This window comes from Annulohypoxylon maeteangense (assembly GCF_022496945.1).
Source record: "Annulohypoxylon maeteangense strain CBS 123835 unplaced genomic scaffold GGS22scaffold_15, whole genome shotgun sequence".
Taxonomy (NCBI): Eukaryota; Fungi; Ascomycota; class Sordariomycetes; order Xylariales; family Hypoxylaceae; genus Annulohypoxylon; species Annulohypoxylon maeteangense.
In genome coordinates this window covers 175,803-197,384 of record NW_025953262.1, presented here as the reverse complement: position 1 = coordinate 197,384, position 21,582 = coordinate 175,803, and the positions used below count along the sequence as shown (strand labels likewise).

The following is a 21,582-nucleotide window of genomic DNA, read 5'->3' as shown; positions in this document are numbered from 1 at the left end:
TCGACCATCCCAGTCCGCGGAATGAGAATTACCTCATCTAGATCCGACATTCGACATTGGACCAATGCTGTTATGTGGAAAGAAGGAGAAAAGAACCCGCTCTGAAACATCGATCATGTACTTTACTATTTTTTTTTTACGACAAGGGTTTCGGATTTTCTATGCCGGGGGTTGACAATTATGTCGAAATAGGGAAAGGCTATCGTTGTTGCAGACATTTCAGTGGCGGAGCGTAGGGCGATTGACGATTGACGGGAGGGGTTTATGGGTTACAAGGTTACAAAGAACCAAAACAGTTAGATCGGTTGAGACTAAAGGAGGGGCAGAATGTTCGAAAATCCGCTAAGCCACAAGAATTCTTTTCACTGACTGCTCTTTCTCCCTCCTTCTCATAGGATGACGAGGGATCATGGCTTAGAAGGTTCAGTCTGGCAGTCTGGATGAGTACTTCGTACATACCTCAAATCCCAGCGACCCTAAACATGCAGCCTAAGTGCTTCACACCTTACATGGGATAACATGAACATGAACATGGATAACATGGGTTGCATGCAGAAATCTGGTAACGCTGCTTATTTACACGAAGCTATCGCCCAATGTCCATGTCGCATTTTCAAGAGTTTCCATCCTCTTGTCACGGCCTTGATAGTTTTAGAATCGAGTCCTTATAATTAACCAGTAATTATGTTGGTAAGATTCGTCGTAACAGATAGACTCAGATGCGACTACTCCCAACCGAATGCGGTCCTCTTGTCTTTTTTCCATCACATCCAGCTCGCCCAATTCAAACCCCGTAGTTTCTTCCGTACTACATATGGCACCCCTCCGTGTAAGCCAGCATGCCTAGGTACTTACCTATACATATTTACATGATGTATGCTGTATTAGTGCCATGCTCGACCTGGCCCTGGACCACTTCCTTACCCGGATTTAACTCCTTGTCAAGGCCTTCCCGTGTGTGCTGAAAACAGTGACTATGTCGAGTCATCAGGTGATGGATATAAATGCCGGCATTTAAGGTTGCTTTCAACCTTAGTTCATGTTTGGTTTAGAGCCCTGTCGAAGACGAAGAGTTTACCGTATGTGCAAGGAATACCGCGTGGGTTTTGCATTGATGCTACTGCCACTTTTGGACATGTTCGCCGTTGCGATTTTCGTTACTACATGGTGGGAATTTCAGCTCGTGCCTAGTTCATCGACGCCATAACCGAATGTTGCCGCTTGGCGTTAGACGAAAATCTGGTACGCGGAAATCGTTAGCTGTCTCCCCTACAGCGTATAGCCGCAAACCGTTTATAGGATAGTATCTATCGCTATAAGTCGATACGTCAGTTTGTGGCTGATGATGGACACAAGCAACATGAGAGCCTCACTGGACGTCGAACCTTGTTATCGATGGAGTAACACAGGTGCGGCACACAAATCCAATGCTAAGGATTCAATAAATATCTAAGATTCAGAGTTCCAAAGTTCATCCGTAAATGAGCCAGCCAGTTCTCGAATTACGGCGCAGTGGTTGACAACCTGGCTACCGTCTGCACGAGCACGTGTAATGTGGTGCAGCACAGCGTGTAACCAATAATTCCTGGGTAAACAGATCGTCCCTCAAACATGCCTAGCTCTTCTGCGGCGCACCTCGTAAACATTGTCGCTCGTATGGGCCGTTGCCTTAACATTTGATGATTTATGACGAAAGGCGCAACCATTACCAATCGCTTCTTATCTGTGAGACCGGAACTTTTTTATAGGCAAATGCAGATTCTGTCATACAGCAGCATTGGATACGAAGCACGGGCTCGATATTTATATGACCTTAGATGCCTATCAACATGTATAGCGTCTACTACCCATTCTCGTGTTACCGAATACACATAACTAACGATAAAAGATTCGACGAATCCCATCAAGCAAACACTCAGGTAGAACATTGAAGGCGTTTATGAGAACGTAAGTGGCTGTATACATACGTGTATATTCTAAGATATCGATTCAATGAATTGATATCTTTACTTATCCACATACATACCTACTTGTTACTTCGTACTTATGCATCTCATGCGTCTTTTAGGATATGCATCATTTATAGGCAGTAATAAAAGGCAACATACAAACAAGAAAAGAACACAAAATTGAAGATGTACAGAATAATGTTAAAGGATTCTATTAAAAGTTTACTAGGTAGAGCTAGAACTAGAGATACGAGAGTACTTACGTCTCGTAATTCCTAAAAGGGGAAGACGAAACGTCAGTCGACCAATCAGCAATAGGCCACATAGTATATGTCTTGGCCGGGATAGCTGGCTGCTGGTAAGCTAAAAGCTACTAGGTACTATTAGGTGACAGCTACTAGGTAGTAGCGTTCTGCAATGTATAATGCAAAATTGCATAATGCGCATAATGTATTATACCAATACCGCATAATGATTCTATTATACGTATAACGGAACGGAGAAACCTTTCGGCCCCATATATACTCCACATACAGGGGTTATTCATATATCACATACAATTTTATTTCAAAATAGCTTCAAGTTGTTCAATCAATCAACCTAATTACTATTAAAATTACCTACACAACCTCGAAAAAAATAGATACAAATCTGAAACAACCCTATCCAATTCTCAAGTGATCTAGTAATTGTCTATAGCTTTCTTATTCCATGCGATCGATTTATTCATCGATAGAATTCAAAGAGATTTAGAAGGCGCGTTTGTACGTAGGTACCCAGCTTGTTAGTTTTGATCTAATCTTATCGATCACTTGGAAAGTCCTGTATGTATATAATTCTGCGCCCAGAAAGCGCGTTCAGAAAGAACTGAATTAGAGATCGTACTTAATAGATATCCTTTGATCAATTGAGGCATCGTATGTATTAGAAAAGGGAGAAAATCGTCGATTAGTGGAAGTTTTTGGCCTCGATACCACATTATACCGTTTATTATACACCTTTAGTATGGGTATAATGGTATAATGTGGGGTGTATAATATTATACCGTATAGTGCCCTCATTATACGTATAATGCAGAACCCTACTAGGTAGAAGCTGGACCTAAGCTACAACCAACATTTGAATAATAAACTAGGCAGGCTCGAGTAGAGACGGAAATGTATTCTTAAACCTTGTACGACCCCTAAGACATTAGCACAGTATATGCATCACCGTGCCATGCGTACCTTCTCAAAATGTTGGCTCTTACGTTTTCGCCCAGTTTGGAGATTAGGGTTGTCTGATGGAGACGAAGAGACGAACTTTGAAACGACCACCTTCAATTCTAGACTTTCTCAACTCCAAAGAGCTAAAGATGTTACGATTGTATCATCCCTTGAACACTTGTTTCCGGCCCCGCGCTCCGTTACCGTTGCCAGCCCTTTCGCATCATCTACATCATTGTAGTGACAAGAGGCAGGATGTACTATGTATGTTGGTAATGGGTAACTTGAACGCGCCATGCAAATCAAACACCAACTCGGCAACCTTTGCGATACTAGCCGATGTTTGGATTCTAATCCGTAAATCCGAGACTCGGCCAGAGCCAAATATACTACCTAGCGATCGTATATGAGTACGAAGATTGACACGTTCCAACCTGTCATTTCGAAGGGGGTTTTATTATTGCTCTCCGAAGTTTGTATGTACGAGTTATGAGTAAGTGTTTACATTTCATCTTATTAGATTCCGCAACTCATCCTTGGGGGCTTACTATCTGTACAATACGAACATGCAGATAGAAGATACTGGGCTGATCTACACATAATCTCTGGTAGCGACAGCGAACTAGTGGAACCTATGAATGTTCCAGATCGAAAGCACTGTCCAGTTCCGAGCCGGAATTATACAGCGCGGCTCTAAATGAACAACAGCAAAATGTCTTAGGCAGACTATGCAAGTTCATCGCGATGCTCGAGAACAGCTTGATACGTACGCTGCAAAGCGTCGGCTTACGGATGGGGTTTCCGCATTGGGGTTATTTCCTCCCTTCTAGCATCTGGCTCTAAGCGGCAGCGGTTCCTATTGCTCGGTAACTTCCATACCTATACCGACCCAGTTAGGTCATTGCCCTAGGTTGATGGGTCATACACTTTGACCCGGTAATTGTCGCCTTACCAATTATAATTCGGGTCCCCAGGACTCGCTGTTACAACCGAATGGACCTCGAGACTGGAGATAGTGGAGAGCCAAGAAGACGCACAACAGCGGATAGTCTAATGTTAGTTTATTCGTAGCCGCCGACAACTTGAACCTTCTCGGGCAAGCTAACCTTAAACTATTCGACTGTAGCGTGCCCCGTTCCCTACATTTATAGCCTAAGCGTGTACTATGTATGTAGGTACCTCCCTGTCACGAGAAACGTCGATATCGCTAATACAGGCAGGCACTTGACAACGCTCTTGTGCTTAGAAGTTGGTAACGGTCCACTTACGGCATCGAGCAATCCCTCAGCAAACCGAGCCGGCAGCATGTGTGGAATCTGAGCGGACTTCCGGAGAGCAGTACATGTCTACCTAGGCATTTACTTTGCAGCAGGCTAGCTGCCGAGAAACGCATACTGCATTGGTGATGCATCCGAAGCGAAGATTGTAATCAACGTGTAAGCAAGAACTGAAATAGAAGGTATTACTAAACTTGTGACATTCATTTTTTCTGATATTTCCAGCTGACCGACGTCTCTAGGAAAAGCTTCTCAATAATCTCTTAATAGCATCTAGACTACTAACGTTTGATATCCAAACAGCCGAAATAACCACAGATCAGTGTATCTCACGGGTTCCTCATTACAACAATCCCGAAGTTACCACAGACGAGACGTAAGGGTTGATTGCCTGATTCTTATAGCCTCTTTATTTCCTCAGAATGGTCTTTAATACCTAACTTGGGACTCACAAAAATAGCGTCGTCGCTACCCTCGTGACATCCACGAAGTCTCCTAATCATGCATTCCTCGAGCAATGCCTATAGAGAATTACCAGTTCTCACCAACGTGAGCAAGTTTGTATAACTCAGAAACCGAGGTCCGACCTTATGCGGGATGAGTGGTTAAGTATCCATTCTGGCATGAGTTGGGCGAACTGATTGTCACCAGTCCTGCGTACCAGGTTCATTCCTGCCTAGGTGGCGCCTCTTAGAAAGGCAAGAATCCCGGGAAACAGCATGTACCTAGTAAAGCAGGCTAGCGGCTACGGCGGCCGATCGTTGACCGCAACGCGAGACCACGAGATTCCCAGTCGGGATGTCAAAATATCCTACATGAAAGCGTGTGGTACACGACATGCAAGCATATACTGGCAACCTTCCCATATTCCTGGCCCGCGCCGATCCTTTACATATGAACCTTGACCATGGCATTGACAACTATGTAATCAATACGTTTTGGTCAGCCTGTGACAGACCTAACAGCCACCTCTACTACGATTATCCCTTTCATCACAACGGCCAAACCTTTAATTTACTGAAGCAGTTGTCTGACCAGATCCTGCACAGAGAATTTGGAATTATTGGAACTACCGCTCATTCGAAGTCTCTTTTTACCCCCACAAGATAACACGGCTCGCCATATTTGTGTGGACGCCACATCCTTCCGCTGTTACGGCCCCGTATCGACCGGAAAAGCGATTATCAGATCTATACAAAAAAAATTTGCTTTTTGCCATTGGATTGGATCTTAGATACGTGGCTGAAACACGCTATCATGACGCCTCCCGCTTTTCAAGGACGTGGCATTCCCTGGTGACATTCTTTACTTCACTCCCACATAGGTTAGGTTCCGAGCCTCGCGTGTGAAAAAGGAAAGAAGAAGTGAAACGGATCAGGCACGTGCTATACTTTTCTCGAGCCGCAATATTCCTTGTATCGTCGGTTGCCTACTTTCGAGCCTGGGAACTCCATCAAGAAAAGTCCAAATAGGTGACTCCGTCAAGTTGAGCACCCGGGACTCCGACTATAAAGATTATTGGCCCTTAGATCTAGGGGGCTTGTCCTTGCCCATACAAGGCAATCAACCTTCGGTATCTATATACACGATATCTATTTTTCCAAGATTCGTAAATATTAGCTACTGCGTTCACGGCCCTTAGCTTCGAAGGGCGCAAGCCACTTTACTAGCTAATTTGGTTTGCTTGACTAATTAATAACGACAAGCCTCAAGATCTCCGAAAAGGGCATCCCTAGAAACTTAGTACCCCGACCGTTTGTGCCACCTGCTGTTTTCGTCCCTTGATGACATTTGCCCGATCGACGAAGGTCCCAACCGCGGGATAATCTAGTTTAACCAAGAAGCGGCCGGAGATAAGGCCACCGCGTAATATTTGTTACACCGATTCTATAGGGCCTCGTCTTCGCATCTGTCCCGATCTACATCAAGTATCACAGATCACATAGGCGATCACGGCTGTATTTTACGGCGGACCGACTATCACGGCTTATTAACCCGTCCCGGGCTGTCGGGGCTATAGAGGTTCATACGAAAGTTCTGCTACGTGCTAACTCATTAACCTAACTTGGCGGCAATAGGCTAAAGCCTCTAGCAGTGGGTCAACGAGTTAAAAAAATCTATAGCGCCCCTTTTATTTTATTTTCCTTCGGGGAGTTTCTCTTCTAATCTTTTATTCCCTTCCCCTCTTGTTGGAGTAATTCTTATTTCCGGTGGACCGCCTCGGACCGACTGGAAATCTCTACACAAACCTCTAGGTTACTACTTCTTTTATTTTTTAACTTTTTTTTCTCGCTCCGTAGCCTCGGGCCTTTCTGTGTGGGCGCCCCCTAGTGGGACAGGGCGCGTATGTCTTAACTACTGCTGCCGCTAGCAGCGCCTCTCAGCTACCGTTCTAAGACGTTGACGGATCTGCATTTTTCGACCGGCGTGGACTGGCGATGGGGAAATGGGTCTTCCACGTGGAATTTAGAGTCATGTAAGTATCCGCGTAGGTATGTGGTATGTGGAACTTCTCATTAGCGAGACGTCGTCACCAAAGGGGAATAAGCCACCATCTGTCGTATGTAAGTCGGCGCTATCATAAGCGCTCACCGTAGGCTTTATATAGGTAGACTATAGCGTATACAGCACCTACCTGAGATAGTAGTCACATAAATCAGCGTGTCCAAAGATTTGTTCTTTATTCCTAAATACGTATTCGCGTGTCTGGGGACTCTTGACACAGGGCTAATAATCAACCGGCCAAGCCAATCCGACCAAGTGGGAGGAAGGGAGGTCTGTCTTTCTTCGACTTCCTCCCTCGCCCCTGAATAGCAAGCAGACCAACCAACCCGCCTTCCACGAAGCGAAAAATGTATGCTTGCTTCGGTCGTGTAGTAGGTAGGTACCTAGGTATTCGTCTAACCAGCGAATATCGTCGCCCAAAATCGTCTCACATAGCCCAACTCACCCCATCCCGGAATGAAACCAAGACCGCGTAAACTTCGCGCGTGTGTTTGTGTGTGTAGGTACCTAGGTATATATGGTATATGTGCGTGCGTGCGTGCGTGTCGTATGTGTGTATGTGTCCCCTCATCATGCGTACGTATTCTATCAATTCGTGATGATATATGATCTCAACAAGCGAGGCAAAAACGTGCCTCGCTTCTCGCCAGACACATTAGAAAAGCCATTCGAAAATATTCGTCAATCGCATCTTCCCATGATATTTTTTGCCATTACAGAGACCCCATAGTCCGAAACATGTGATAATCAAAGACAATTGAAAACATTGGAAACATTGGAAACAAAAAGGGGAAAACGGTAGAAGAAGAAAAACAAAAGGATGCCCGTGTATGCTCCATAATCCCAACACCAGAATTTCGCCCCGGCCGCCCCCGTATGCCTTGACCGTGACGATTAGATATACCGATTTTTGTGTGGTAGAAACAGGATGCCCGCAAAGTCAACCGTGGACTCGTACGTGCGAGAAGTGAAGAATAGAAGAAAAATAGATAACTAGAAGATGTTCTAGACAAGCTAAGTATGGGAGCCTGTATGCAATTTCGTTCATGGATGAAGTCATTCTATCCACGCCAAGAAAGAAGCATTCATGTTGACTACCTAGGTAGTTATGCATGATGTTTCTATAAAATGCGATGGGATTCCTCTCAACCATCTCGAGATAATTCAAGTTTCATTCGGACGCCTACAACTCCGGAATGCGTCTATTTGGGATTCAAACCCTCTCCCGATTAACTACCGGCCCGCCTGCAAATGTATCAAGTAACGTCAATCCTATAATAAATCATCATGACTCGTATCGCTTTCTAGAAGAGACGAACTGCTTGAATATGGTTTTGGGTTCTTTTTGGTTAAGACAGCTTTCGGTGACACGATCTTAGGCTCACTATTATTCCGGCTCTTCGTCAACTTCCGTGGTCGTCGCGTTGTCGGAGAAACGGCCTCATCCGACGTCTTGTCGCTGGATGAACCGCTGGGAGTGTAGGCAGAGTCTATGCTCTGCATTGGTATGATTAGAGGTGGAGAACGGGTCATAAAGTTGAGCGGGTTCACCGTAGGGGGACTAGGGACGGGTGTGACGTTGCTATCCGAGGATTCCGTCGGTGTTGTTTGCGTAGATATAGGATCCGGATGGTGTCCAGCAGGAGGGGTTGGGGGTTGGAGGATTCCTGTAGTGTAGGTGTCTAACTTTCTCTTTAGTAAATCTGCCTTGACTGGTTTGGCGAGGTAGTCGTTCATGCCCGATGCTAGACATCGTTCTCGGTCGCCTTGTATTGCTGAAGCTGTCATGGCGATGACTAAGACTTTTCTCACTTCCTCGATGGGATCCTTTCGGAGAAGTGCTGTGGCTTCATAGCCGTCTAGAAGAGGCATCTGTACATCCATCAAGACCACATGATAAGGAATACCCTCTGTGGCCTTCTGTCGTAGACCTTCTACTGCCTTGAGCCCGTTCTCATAAGCATCGACCTTGTCGTATCCAAGCTTGTGCACAAACTTGATGGCAATCTTCTGATTGATGAGGTTATCTTCTGCGATGCAGATGCGAATTTGATCTTTTGGAATCTTTGCCAAGTCCATAACTGGATGCAACAGATGCTGGTTGTGTGATGGCTGAGGGAAGTCGCGTCTTCCTCCAATAGCTGAGGGTGTAGTAACGGGTTGGGCTTCTCCTGCCGACACATCGGGTGTCGTCTTGTTGAAGGTGACCGTGAACCAGGCTTTCGTACCCTTATTTTCTATACTCTCCAACTTAATCTCCCCCTTCATCATATTCTCAATGAGCGATTTACAGATGCTGAGGCCGAGTCCGCTACCGCCATATTTGCGAGCAGTACTTGCATCCGCTTGACTGAAGGGCCTGAAGAGTCTAGCTAGCTGTTTGGGCGGGATGCCAATGCCCGTATCCTCGACCCAGAAGGTAAGTTTTGCATGTTCAGGGGTATTCAAATCCACCCTGGTACCAATGGTGATAGAGCCATGTTCCGTGAACTTGAGACTGTTGCTAATAAGATTCCCAAGAACTTGGTGCAAGCGGATCGGATCGCCATATATGAGCATTGGTGGTATATCGATATCTTGAATGATTTGTACACTTTTCTTGGACGTCTTTTCTCGGTTGCTATACGAGGCAGCTCTGACGACTTCGCGCATCATCTCCTCTGGGTTGAAGGCAGTAATGTAAAGCTTCATTTTGTCGGCTTCCATTTTGGAGAAATCGAGGATATCATTGATGACCGTAAGTAGGAGGTCCGCGGAGACTCGAATGGAATCTGCCATCTCAAGTTGTTCTTTGTTGAGATTACTGTCTCGTAAAAGTTCCGAATTGCCGATAACACCATTCAATGGGGTTCGTAGCTCGTGGGAGACGTTGGCAAGGAAGATACTCTTGGCTTTGGCAGCTTCTTCGGCAATCTTGACATTACGTTTGGCCTCAGCTTCGGCGTCTTTGGCCTTAGCCTCGGCATTTCGAGCTTTTGCGACAGCTTGCCTCTGTATCCGGACCATGGCCTCGTTCTCTGATGATACCTTTTCGACTGCCTTCATGGCAAGGGCATTGGAATAACTGATACCGATCTGGTTCACCAGCAATTGGAGGACGGTGACGTTCCGATCAGTGAAACTACCTGGTTCACCCTCCAAGTAAAGTACTCCGAGCAGTGGCTTTGATCCATGGCAAATGGGTATCGCGATGACGGCCTTGCTTAATGAATTTGTCTGTAACCAAGAATCGCTAACCTTTCCAAATCGCTCGTCGCTGATGAGATCGGGGATGAAGACAACCTCGCGGAACCGAGCGCAGTATAGAACGACGTTCTCGGCAACAAGTGATGAGCCAATGAGTGGTTGTCCAGGGAGATTGGCTGTTGCACCCCTTTCCGAGTCTCCACTGGCCGCAATGCACCAATTATCATCCTCGTCGTCTTCATCTTGAACTATGATCGCTGCTTGGGTCGCGGACCCACCACAAGTTTGGAGGATAACATTGCACATCGTCTTGAGTAGATCATCAACTCGTAAAACGGATGAGATAACTTGGGACGAAACTAGAATGGCGTGAAGGTCGATCATATCGAGAGCAGGCAAGCCAGCACCGGCTTCAGGTTGCATTGAGCCGCGCCAGGCAGCCATCCGGGTTTCCTTCGTTTCTTCGTTGACCGGCTGTACTGACTGCGGTACGTCTTCGCCATCCGCGGCAGCGTACGTTACAGACGCAGAGTCACCAGCAAAATCGGTCTGTACGGCGACTTCAGCTGTTCTTGAATGGCGAGCAGGACTATGGAGAAGGAATGCGTGGTCCTCCTCTATACGTTGTGCAATTCCAGCCGCCCCCAGTTGACGCCAAAGGGCAACCGATTCTCTCAGGCCCGCCGTTGCTGAACGCCTTGCCGACTGTCTGACGAAAAAGCCAGCCATCAAGAAATTCCCAAGGGCTTCCTCGAAAAGAAGACTATACTCTGAGGCATGGTCTAATGCCGCTTCGTAGTGTCGGATAGCAGAACCATGATCTTCGCGAAGCTCCGCAATCTGGGCGTCCAATAATTTTGACCAGGCAAGATAGTTGGCGTCTGAAACGACTTGCCAGTCTTTAATCTTCCTATTCAAGCCTTCTAATCTTATTATTGTATCTTGAACTTCATTTTGCAGATCGTCGGATGCTGTCCTCGGATCCTTCAGCTTGCGCTGCATGAGACCTGCGAGGGAGAGGCCATAGAATACTATGACGGCTCGACTGTTTCGGACGGACCAGATCAAATCCAACTTATCGAGACACCTTCGCCCCATCTCACAAGCTTCCTTATAGTACCCATACAAGTATAATGCAATGATTTCCATGGTTTCGTAAATCAGAATAGACCTGCCACCGTTTCGCGTTTTTATGTTAAGCCAAGACTTGTAAGAGTTCGAATTATGTTGATCGTCCGTCATAACGGTGTCTGGTTTTGTTGTCACCGTCTTGCCTTGGAGCGCACGGCATATTTGTCTTACTGCTATCAAGAAAGTTCCACCCCTAGTATCTTGGTGCCAGGCTGGTACTTCCTCACAACAGTATTGGCAGATCGACTCTAGATAGCTAAGATTCTCGCTCGCAAAAAACCTCATTTGAGTCGAGAGGCCAAAGCTGAGGATAACGGATATGCGGTCACCAGCGCTAGACGCAAATTCGACGGATTGTTCTGCGTGGTTAAGAGAGACGCTGATAGGAACCTGGATGTGGCTGACGAAACTGGCATACACCATATACCCACGAGCCGAAGAGAAAGAGTCCCGGGTCCGCTCGAGGAGCTCCAGACATTGGCTTCCGAGTTCTGCGGCAAATTCGACCATGTTAAATCTGGATAAAGCGATCATGGCGACGTATAGGAATGCGGTACTGGCGTGAGGGAAATGCTTTTGTTTAAGGGCAAGGACAACATGCGTAAGCGAAAGGTTGTAGAAGTCTAGATTGTCACTCCACCAAGCAGCACTGATAGCATCTATCAGAATAGCTCCAATGGTGACTTGGTGGGTGTCCATAACACCAAGGGGATTCAAGATCTCTGCCCTGTCCATGCTTTTGATCTTGGCGGCTAACTCCATGAAGAGCGCATCGCATTTTTCCAAGGTCGGCTGCGTATCGACTTCGACCTTCAACTGAGATAGGCTCTCTTTAAGGATAGCAAGCGCCGCCTCTGCATTTCCATTCTGAGATTGAACTCGGGCAAGGAGAAGCCAGGCGGGGGCTTTGTCCTCAGCATTTTTGGCGCTGCTAAGGATAGTATCCGCAAGATCATGAGCCGTCCCGTTATTTCCCATATAAATGTAGCATTCCGCTGCACGCAAATGAAGTTTGAGAGTTTCCTCGTAGTCGACGTCTTCGAGGCCATCCGTCCACGGCTCTGGCTGTAGAAGCAATATAGCGCTGTGATAATATTTAGCAGCGGTCGGTCTGGCGCCATTCTCTACAGAAAATAGAGCACAGTCCATTAAATGCTTTCGGTATGGCTGACGGATATGAACCCGACGCTTAATGATGTGAACTGCTTCAGTGATATGAGAAGCGGTATTATCTCTTGATTTGACTTCTGGTCGACCATGCCTTAATAAGGTTTGTGCAATAGCGAAATGCATCTGAGGAGTGTTGCATTCTTTTAAGGACGCCGCTGCTTGAACATATCTATCGTGAGCAAACCGGAACCTGTCGTCAGTTTCACCTTGAACTATGATGCAAGCGTTGATTGCCGCTTGTAGCCCCGCCACTGCCTCCTGTTTGGAATACTTGGTACGGTAGAGGATTCCGCTCATCTCATGACCTTCTTCGTCGTCAACAAGGTCGTAATCGCCGGCTAGAAGCTGACATATTAGAGCAAATGAGAATGCATTTCCCAAGAGAGCTGCCCATGCTAAGATAGCTCGCGATGCCGGTGGGAGCTCGCTTAGTCGGCGTGTGATGAAATCATTATTCAAGACATCGTAATTATCTTCTCCCTTGAACTGTTCGAATAGCCAATCCAAGTCGAAGAGCCATCTGTTTTCCTTGTAGTCGTACCATATGCATCTTTTGCGGTAGCAAGCATTCAGCATCTCTCTCATATAGAAAGGATTACCGGCGGTCTTCGACTGGATTACCACGGCCAAAGTGGCAACATCTTCTAGGGGTCGGCATAATGTCGATGCGACATATTGCAGGATCTCATATTCGGTAAGTGGCGATAAAACAATTCTAGTAATCCTTGGGCCGCTAGATTTGGGGTGTTCTATTTTAACTTAAAACTTAGCCTTTATCAATAAAGCGGAGGAGGAATGGGAGAAATTACCGTCAGTTTCGGCTGGCTGAAGTATCTTTTGGACCTTTTCAGGAGATAATTCTTCTGGCCGGTAGGTTATAATTAATACCATCTTCAACCGAGCCGAAATCACTTGAGTGATCAACTCTAAGGACTCATCATCGGCAAACTGGAGATCATCCAGGCATAAACAGACGAAGTGATGACTCGTGAATATTCTTAGTAAATCCAAGAACGTGTTCATTAAGCGGATCGTCTTCGTGGACCCGCCAGTACGCAAGAAATCTTGGGAGCTCTGCGATGTCACACGTGGGCTCTGAGGGCGAGGTTTCACTGGTTTCCCGGGAGAGCTCATAGGTGATGAGCTACGTCTATTCCCGGGAATCCTGTTGATTCGCCCGTTGACTGATAGTTGCGGCGATGGAGATGGTGCCGAGGTTGGTTCTGGTGAGCCTAGGAGAAACTCGGGGAGTCCGAGTAAATTGTGAAGCATTGGCCATATTGGACGAACATAATCCTTCAGGGCTCGGTGAAGAGGAGTGTCGGTATTGCTCTCACCCCATACTTGCTTGAATAGGGAAGATACCAGTTTCAGTAGTGGCCCGAATGCAGTTCTCCTGGCGGTGTCGAATTTGGCCGTCGCGCAATATCCTCTCCGCCTTGCATCAGCCAACACTTGTTGAACGAGGAAACTCTTCCCTAACCCCCCTGCACCCTCAATAGTAACGACCTCACAAAAGCCTCGTCTCCGAAATTTCGCCGACCCCAATTGTCTCGAAAGACTAGAGGTTTCCGTGCCACTATGACGTGAAGAAGACTGTCTTTGCTCGCCGAGGGTATCGAGAACGGTTTTAGGTTCGAGGGACACCGATTGATGCCTATCCCAAGCTTTGGCTAATCTGGGAGCGGATTGATTCGAAGAGATGGTATCTCCAGAAATAGTTTGAGTGTCGGTCCCATTCACTGATGGCTGAACAACGCTCCTAGCTGGTCTTGAATCCGAGAAGGATTGTGAAAAGGAGCCACTTCGTCGAAGTCCTCCTTCCACAGAGCTCGCACCCTCACTGGAAACATCAGCAGCATCAATGATCTCGCTTGATAAAGCTGAGTTGTCCGAAAATCGATTGGCTGCCCCAATGCTTGCAATAGCATGACCCCTTGCAACCCTCTCGATGACTTTCACAAGTTCACTATGTTCTTTCTGGCGCCCAACCATAGCCGTAGGTAACATAAAAAACGACGAGATATCCTTCGAGGCTATGTGCCACTCCTTTAAGGCTGTCCAGTCGCCATTCCCCAGTAACTTTTGAACCGTTTGTAAGTCATGGCGTAGGCCGCTAGCTGAGTGATATCGGTCGGATATGTTCTTGGATGTGCATTTTTGTATGATGCGACCAAGAACTTCGGGAACATCTGTTCGAATACTAGAGACCAAAGGTATACGGCGATTTAGTACACATTGGACAATATCTAGTGGCGAAGTCCCTGTGAAGACAGGCTGCTGAGTTAGGAGCATCCAAAATAGGACACCTAAAGAATAAATGTCAGTCCTCGTATCTGGCTCTGCTGGCATGCGGCCAGTCTGCTCTGGACTAATATAAACTAATTTGTTTTTAGACCCGAGCTCCTTAGAGAGCGTCGACCATCCAGTGCTTGTAAGCCCGTGTTCGAACGATCTTACCCCCGAGCCAAATGATATCAGCTTTACCTTGTTCGTATCAATATTAAAGTGAAACGCATCTGCTCTTATTTCTCCATGGACCATACCATGACCGTGGTGTAATATCTCTAAACATTGCGTAGCACCAATCGCGAAGTCGAGGAAATGCACTAGACTTATGGGAGGGTCTAGGGCGAATTCAGTCCTTCGATAGGATTCGAACCGGTCCTCGACTTTCCTAGCATAGAAAAAGGCCGGCCCCAAGTCCAAGGTTTTAAAGAGATAGTTCTCCCCTGGGTTCTCATATATCGACACGATTATGGCCGCTCGGTCGCCTGGTTGCGGGCTTAGTCGAATGAGGTCTATCGGCTTTACATTGTGTACTCCCTGCGGATCGGCGGTGGCCATCAAGTTCTTGGCTATATGAAATGTCCTCTCCTCTCGAAGGACATGGTAGGATACTCTCGCGATGATCTGCTGCTCTTCAACATTGGAAAGGTCGGTGGCTAGGCTAGAAAAGGCGGGAGGAGAAGTCGACGAACGTTCGCTGCTCCCTTCGCTCTGAGAGGTAAAGCCGACGACGTGGATGTCGCTGGGCGATGGACGGCTCGGAACTAATTTGACGATCCCCGGCGGGCTGCCTAGGGCTTGCAAGGGTGTTGTCGTTGTAGTGGTTGAGTACGGCGATATAAATCTGGTGCCATAGATATGCCTAGACAAAGACGCTCCATGTTAGACGGCTACTATTGCAATCATGCGAGACTCATCGCATTCGGGAAAATAGGATACCAGTTGTCATAGCTTGAATGGAATGGCCTTCTCGATTCATCCCAAGTAAAGCCGCCTAGTTGCCGGAGCCGATCGAAGATGCGGGCTGGGGGATCGAGCTGGTCGTCCGACATGCCCGCGGACCCGTCCATATTGATGTTCGGCATACATAGGTACTACGCCAAGTAGGCGAGGTAGGCCGGCCACGGCGTCGTTTAGTGGGAAGAGAGCAAGCGAAATGCCACCGTCGCGACACACATGGCTTGTCTGGCCACCTTCAAAACCGAAACCGAATATTGGAGCGTTTGCAATGTTTGCAGTCTTTTCGGTCTTTTCAATCTTTTCAGTGTCTGGGCTGACGATCTCCGCCCGGGGTTTTTGTGCTTCGGCTTTTGTATAACTTGTCCAGGAAACAGATGCACTAGTATTTAGGGTCGTCATCTACTGATTTGACTGGTTTGAATGGTTTGTGGAATCCTGCAAGTGGAATTTGGTGCTTTGGTGCTTGTCGCTTAGTCTCCTAGGACCGGTTTGCTCTATTGTACATTAAAGATCCAGGATCCAGTGATCCAGTTCCATAGCGTAAGAAGACCTTGGTAAATATTATGAATGGCCAGAGAGGGTTTGTGGTACAGGAAAATTCGTTTAATCAACTAATAAACTGATGAACTAATACAAAGACAGGAGAGACATTCCACCTCTTACCCTCCATACATAAAATTGTAGATGAGAGGCGTTTATACGTTTAATACATTTCATTAGAAAGTACATGGCTGGTTGGTTATTTTCTGTCGCGACTGCCCCTCAATATGTCTAGTATTCCGCTAACAGGAGTTACATCTGAAACCCAGCTTTCCCCTCTTTTTCTCCCTAGTAAAACCTGCACCTGACCCGGTCGTCGAGATAAGAGAGAACATTTGCCGCTCTTACCAGAACTTTGGAAAGTGCGGGAGCCCCGAGCCGTGGCAAGCTGCGTGGGGTGTGACGAACATTGCTCCTGCGGTCCTGACGAAGTTACGTAGCTCAAAAATCCAACTCTAACCATAACCTTAGCAGGATATCCTTGGCAGCGAATGGGGTCACTTCGGCTACATTTATTTAGTCGATACAAGTGGCATATGTAGGTACCTACTTGGTAGATACTTACCTACTTTACTGGGGGATCCCACGACTCTTCTTTTGACAACATTTTTTAATCGCACGTAAAATGGTCTAATAGGACGGCAGATACGTCAATGGCACTGTATGCGGCCAAGTTGTTATAAGAGGCAAAATATTCATCATGTACCTACATGAAGAGATTTGTCATTTTACTACGCATTCCCAGATCATCTACGAGCCACCTACGTAAACTATGTAGCATAGTAGGCATGTAAGATTTTGAGAGCTGCAAGGCTATTGATATTTCATGTAACTCTTTTCACTTATAGATAGGTGGATTTTCCACCTTACCAGAATCCCATTGGCTGAAAAAGCCGAGTTACATCACCGTGCATTATGCCAATTACCAAATAACGATAGGTTCATAAATCTATTTCTTTCTTTCTTTCTATTCATCAGGCTCTCTAACGCAGAAAAACATGGGTTTATAATGCCATATCATCACACGATTGCATCAGAATCATCCTAACGTTCCATTACCGTCGCACTCATCAAACATGAACTGCCATATGCTCAACATAACTCTTCAAAACTCCCTAGTATTTTATAGGGGCTTCTAGGCGGCACGAGATTAAGCGAACATGTACGCCTTCAAGGGCCGCTCGTTATTAAGACCGGCGTTTATTTGGGGTGCGAAGGCAGGCTCTTCTTGGCCGCCAACGGGCCTTGGTCAAGACGACGCTCAGTGTTTTGGCGGGAGTTGACGAAGTCGGGGTAGTTCAGCGTAAGCTCAACAGCGCCGTTCACGATGTGGTCAGCAGCCTCAACACCCAACATAAATGAGTGGTCCTGGTTGCCAACCTCGTACCTCCAGCTGCCGAAGCGGCCACGAGAGTAGATGTCGAGGTCTTGAAGCTTAGGAAGAAGTTGCTTGAGGACACCCTCACGTTCTAGAGTGGGAGTGGGGTAACCGTGGTCGAACTTGCGGTGGTAGGTGGAGACGATCTCATCAGTAGACTTGATCATGTCGGTGTTGACCAAACCCTGGATGCAGTCCTTCAGTAGGTTCGCCTCGTCAACCGGCTTCAAAGAAGACTGGGAAACCTCCAACATGATAGACCAGTAGGGGCCTTCCTTAGGCTCTGTGCTCGCAGGCTTGCTGCCATCCGCGATGGAGATCGTGGGGAGCTTAACATCGGCCTGAGGTTGGTTGTAGGGGGAGTAGTTAGAGAAGATGGTCGCTCGGTAGAACGGGCAGTTGTCTTCGGGGAAGTACAACTAAGAATCGTTAGTTATATATAATTCAATGCGGTTCAACTTCCAGTAATAACTTACCCAGCACTTGTCACCGATACGCTCAGGTCGTGCGCCACGTAGACCAACACCGATGACGTGGGTGGAAGAGTAGAACAGACCCTTGCTGAGGGTAACTAGCTCCTGGTTGCCCATAGTCTCGACCAATTGGTCAACGTTCATGGTGGAGATGAGCTTGTCGTAGCTAATAGTTGTGCCGTCCTTAAGAGTGACGACCTTCTTGTTGGCATCAACCTTAGTAACCTCACCCTTCTTACCGAAACGCTTCTTCTCTTGGGGAAGAGTGTCTGCGACAGCAATCCAGATACCACCAGTACCATCACGGGCGGGGAAGCGGAATGTGGCATTAGGACCCCAGTTACCAGCAACCTTGTTTAGAACAACGTTCTTCACAACGTTCTTGACGTCAGGGGCAGCAACACGCTCACCGAGCCATTGGCATTGCATCTAAATATTGCAAATTAGACGGTTTATTTCATGACAGTTCGAGAATAGTATATAGCTTACCTTGCTGGTAGGAACAGCCCAGACCTTGTAGTTGTATGGTCGCATGAACATGTTGGCAATGCCAGTACCAGTCATACGCAAGATCCACTCATCGAAGTCCTTGGGCTTCGTGTTTGCGACACGAACCTCCAAGGAAGCATCAATTAGACCGTCAAGAGCCTCAACCTGATCTTCTTTGGGCAGCATAGAGATGTTGTTCTGGAAGGGGTAAGGGACCCAGAGGCCCTTGTAGCGGACGTAGGAGATACGCTGGTGGGTGTACCAGTCATCTTCTTTAGGAAGAGCCTCGTCGATGCAGTCGTCGAAGTACTTGTAGTGAGAGAAGATGACATGACCACCGACATCATAGAGCTGGTAAATAGAATCGACGATTAGCTTTCTGCAAGGCGGAGACGAGTTTGTATTGATAGACTTACGAAACCCTCAGGAGTGACGTCAGTAGAGGCAAGACCACCAGCCTTCTCGCTAGAGTCGATGATTAACCACGAAGGGCCATTCTATACCAAATTGTTAGCCCACGATAATTTAATGTCTGAATGGCGGTGTGGCATACGACTTGGTGGAGGCGCTTCGCAGCACCTAGACCGGTAGGGCCAGCACCGATAACGAGAACGTCGACGTTGCTACGAGTGCATATATTAGCCAATTGACCTTTCATAAAAAGTTGTTCCTACTTTGATGCAGAATCTTGTTCGTTCTCCAATGTTCAGAGGACTAAGAAACTTACATGTCTGCACACATCTTGTCTTAGGGTTTCAACACAAGGCGGGGAAATATACCCGGATCAAGTGAAGCTCTATAAGCAGAAGGGTGTTGAAAAGACGGAAATGAATGGATAGACTATCCAAATCAACGAATGCTGAAGGATAAAGTCTGTCTAACTCTATGGTTTACGCGAAAGAAGTTCGTGTGGCAGACGAGAAGTCTCGAAGAAAGAGACCGATGGTCAGGAGAGAAGCGTGGTGTTTTTCTATGTATAATATTTTGGATATTTTGGAGGGGTACACTAGACTAAAAATTGTGGAATTGTGTTAGCTCCAAGGCCTGCTAGGTACTGGGTACTGCCCATCAGCTAGGGAATGTACTAGGAGTGACCGCACTAAAACTTGTGTAGGCCATGTAGTAGCCATGTAGTGGCCATGTAGCGTGTGTGTCTCGACCCACTTATCGCTACCCCCCTGGCTCTCCGTCATGCAACTTGGCAACATTTCCAATCTTCATCCGTCCAATTAGAGAGGGTCTTATACCAGATACGGTCAAGACGCTACATTATACCTGCATATGAAAAGTCCTCAACTTGACTCTGCAGCTGCTTTGTTATTCCAAGGTTATTTGGTTATTTATCACCACCGCAGCACCGTTGCCTACCCTCTATATACTTGTTGAGCGAGAATCTGGAGCGTCGAATCAGAATTGTCCGCTTCAAGACTTGAAGCAATCGAACCAACAAATCATATGTCTGATGTTATGCACGAAACATGACAATCAAGATGTTCGAACAATCGAGACTTTTTGGTAAAACGATACTCTCCATGTTTCTAATTTAGGATTGAAGTGAAGATTAAGTTGGCTGTTATTCCAGATCAGTTTGATCAATCTACTTTTCCCCCTCGCTAATAATATTTAAAAAACGGATTTGAGGCGGCTGCAGGGACCAAAGTCAACAAGTGTCTGTCAAAGGTATGTCCCTGAAGCAGTGAAGTAGCCTCGCTGTCATGATTCGACCAAGTAGCACGAATAGTAAACACCGCTTAGTTACCGCTAGTTTCCCACCCCTCCTTTAGAAGCCACTGAACACCATCAAGTCAGGGGTAAACTTGGGAAGACTTCTCCTCTAACTTCCCTAATAGGTGAGATATGGATGATTATGACGATCACTCGCTATTGCTTTATCGACATACCTAGTACTGTGCGTGAAATGCATAACCGACATTAGATAGACAGACGTTAGACGTCCGCATGTGAAAGGTATTCGAATTTTGATAGGAGCAAATTCGGTGTGCTGCAGCGATTAATAAGAGCATAAGAAGAGGAGAGCAGCACCTGGCAGAGAGGATTGATTTACCACCAAGCACCAAGCACCACCGGGAAAACCCCTGTTCGCAATTTCATAATTAAGATGAAGCTCATACCCGTCCCTTGCACAACGTCGTCCCCAAGCATCTCAGATATCGAGCACGACATATTGGTATGCGTAAACTGTCTTTGACTAACGCAAGAGGCATTGCATGTTGTTTGGACGGGTAGACTCTTTAGAGCTGCCGGCCTTTAGTAGCATTTGACTAAGGCAGTATATACGTAATTCGAGACGAATAGGTTCATGGGTTTATTCGTAAGCTCGTTGACTCTGTCCATTTCAATGCTCCCCTAACCACATCCCTTTCTTGGGCAACAGTGTAAGTAGGTAGGTAGATACATTATATAGAATTTGTATGTGTTATACTAAATCTGTGTGACGGTAATTTGTCGAGAGAGTGTGGCAACAGCAGCGCGAGTCAAGTTGTGGGAACGCTGATGAGAGTATTATCTACCAGATGCTAGCCAGCTCTAGAATCCCGGCAGCTAAGTTGGTGTACATGCATACAGGGCATAGTAGTGTTAAAAATCTACCTACCTAATAAAATAACTAATATCGGAGTAGAGCAGTTCTCATACTTTAGCAGTTTAGTTCTACATACTAGGCCTGCTACTCCCACTTATCAGTCGCGATTGATGTGTTGCATTCGTCAATCAAATTGGGTCTCGAAGATCGTTTAATTTCGATAAGGTCGTGTCCCGTCCATGACCAGGTCGATGGCTATTTCTGCCCACATGTACTTGTACTTGTACTTTCACCTCCGACGATCTTGTTTTCCGCTCTCGATACTACCGAGTTTGGGTCGGTAAGACTGTATCCCTTCTCGAACTTGGCTTCTAGTTGGAGCCTCAGGACCGGTTAGCTCCGCGAGATCGACAGCGAAGATTTGCAAAGTCGCCAAAGCCGCCGTCTCAAGTTGATGTTTTGGCCCACGGGACCAGCGGGCGGCTTAA

At 46.7% G+C, this 21,582-nt stretch overlaps 3 protein-coding genes across 3 annotated transcripts; all 3 read right to left on the bottom strand.

Annotated features, from left to right (window-relative positions):
• Positions 1-1,192: 1,192 nt before the first annotated feature.
• Positions 1,193-1,646, bottom strand: GGS22DRAFT_191032 (uncharacterized protein; the record flags this gene model as incomplete). Its single annotated transcript, XM_047965065.1, has 2 exons — positions 1,193-1,313; positions 1,507-1,646. The coding sequence occupies 2 exons, from the start codon at positions 1,644-1,646 to the stop codon at positions 1,193-1,195; spliced, it is 261 nt and encodes an 86-aa protein (XP_047816279.1).
• A 6,080-nt stretch (positions 1,647-7,726) lies between these two features.
• Positions 7,727-15,647, bottom strand: GGS22DRAFT_44223 (putative histidine kinase HHK1p). The gene is made up of 2 exons (XM_047967098.1): positions 13,233-15,647; positions 7,727-13,181 (listed from the first exon to the last, which is right to left on the bottom strand). The coding sequence occupies exons 1-2, from the start codon at positions 15,268-15,270 to the stop codon at positions 8,209-8,211; spliced, it is 7,011 nt and encodes a 2,336-aa protein (XP_047816278.1). The 5' UTR covers positions 15,271-15,647; the 3' UTR covers positions 7,727-8,208.
• A 1,357-nt stretch (positions 15,648-17,004) lies between these two features.
• On the bottom strand, positions 17,005-19,551 carry GGS22DRAFT_169409 (FAD/NAD(P)-binding domain-containing protein). Its single transcript, XM_047962321.1, has 6 exons — positions 19,280-19,551; positions 19,106-19,175; positions 18,969-19,049; positions 18,553-18,903; positions 18,067-18,492; positions 17,005-18,009 (listed from the first exon to the last, which is right to left on the bottom strand). Exons 1-6 carry the CDS (start codon positions 19,291-19,293, stop codon positions 17,413-17,415), a joined length of 1,539 nt encoding a protein of 512 aa, XP_047816277.1. The 5' UTR covers positions 19,294-19,551; the 3' UTR covers positions 17,005-17,412.
• Between the last annotated feature and the right edge of the window lie 2,031 nt (positions 19,552-21,582).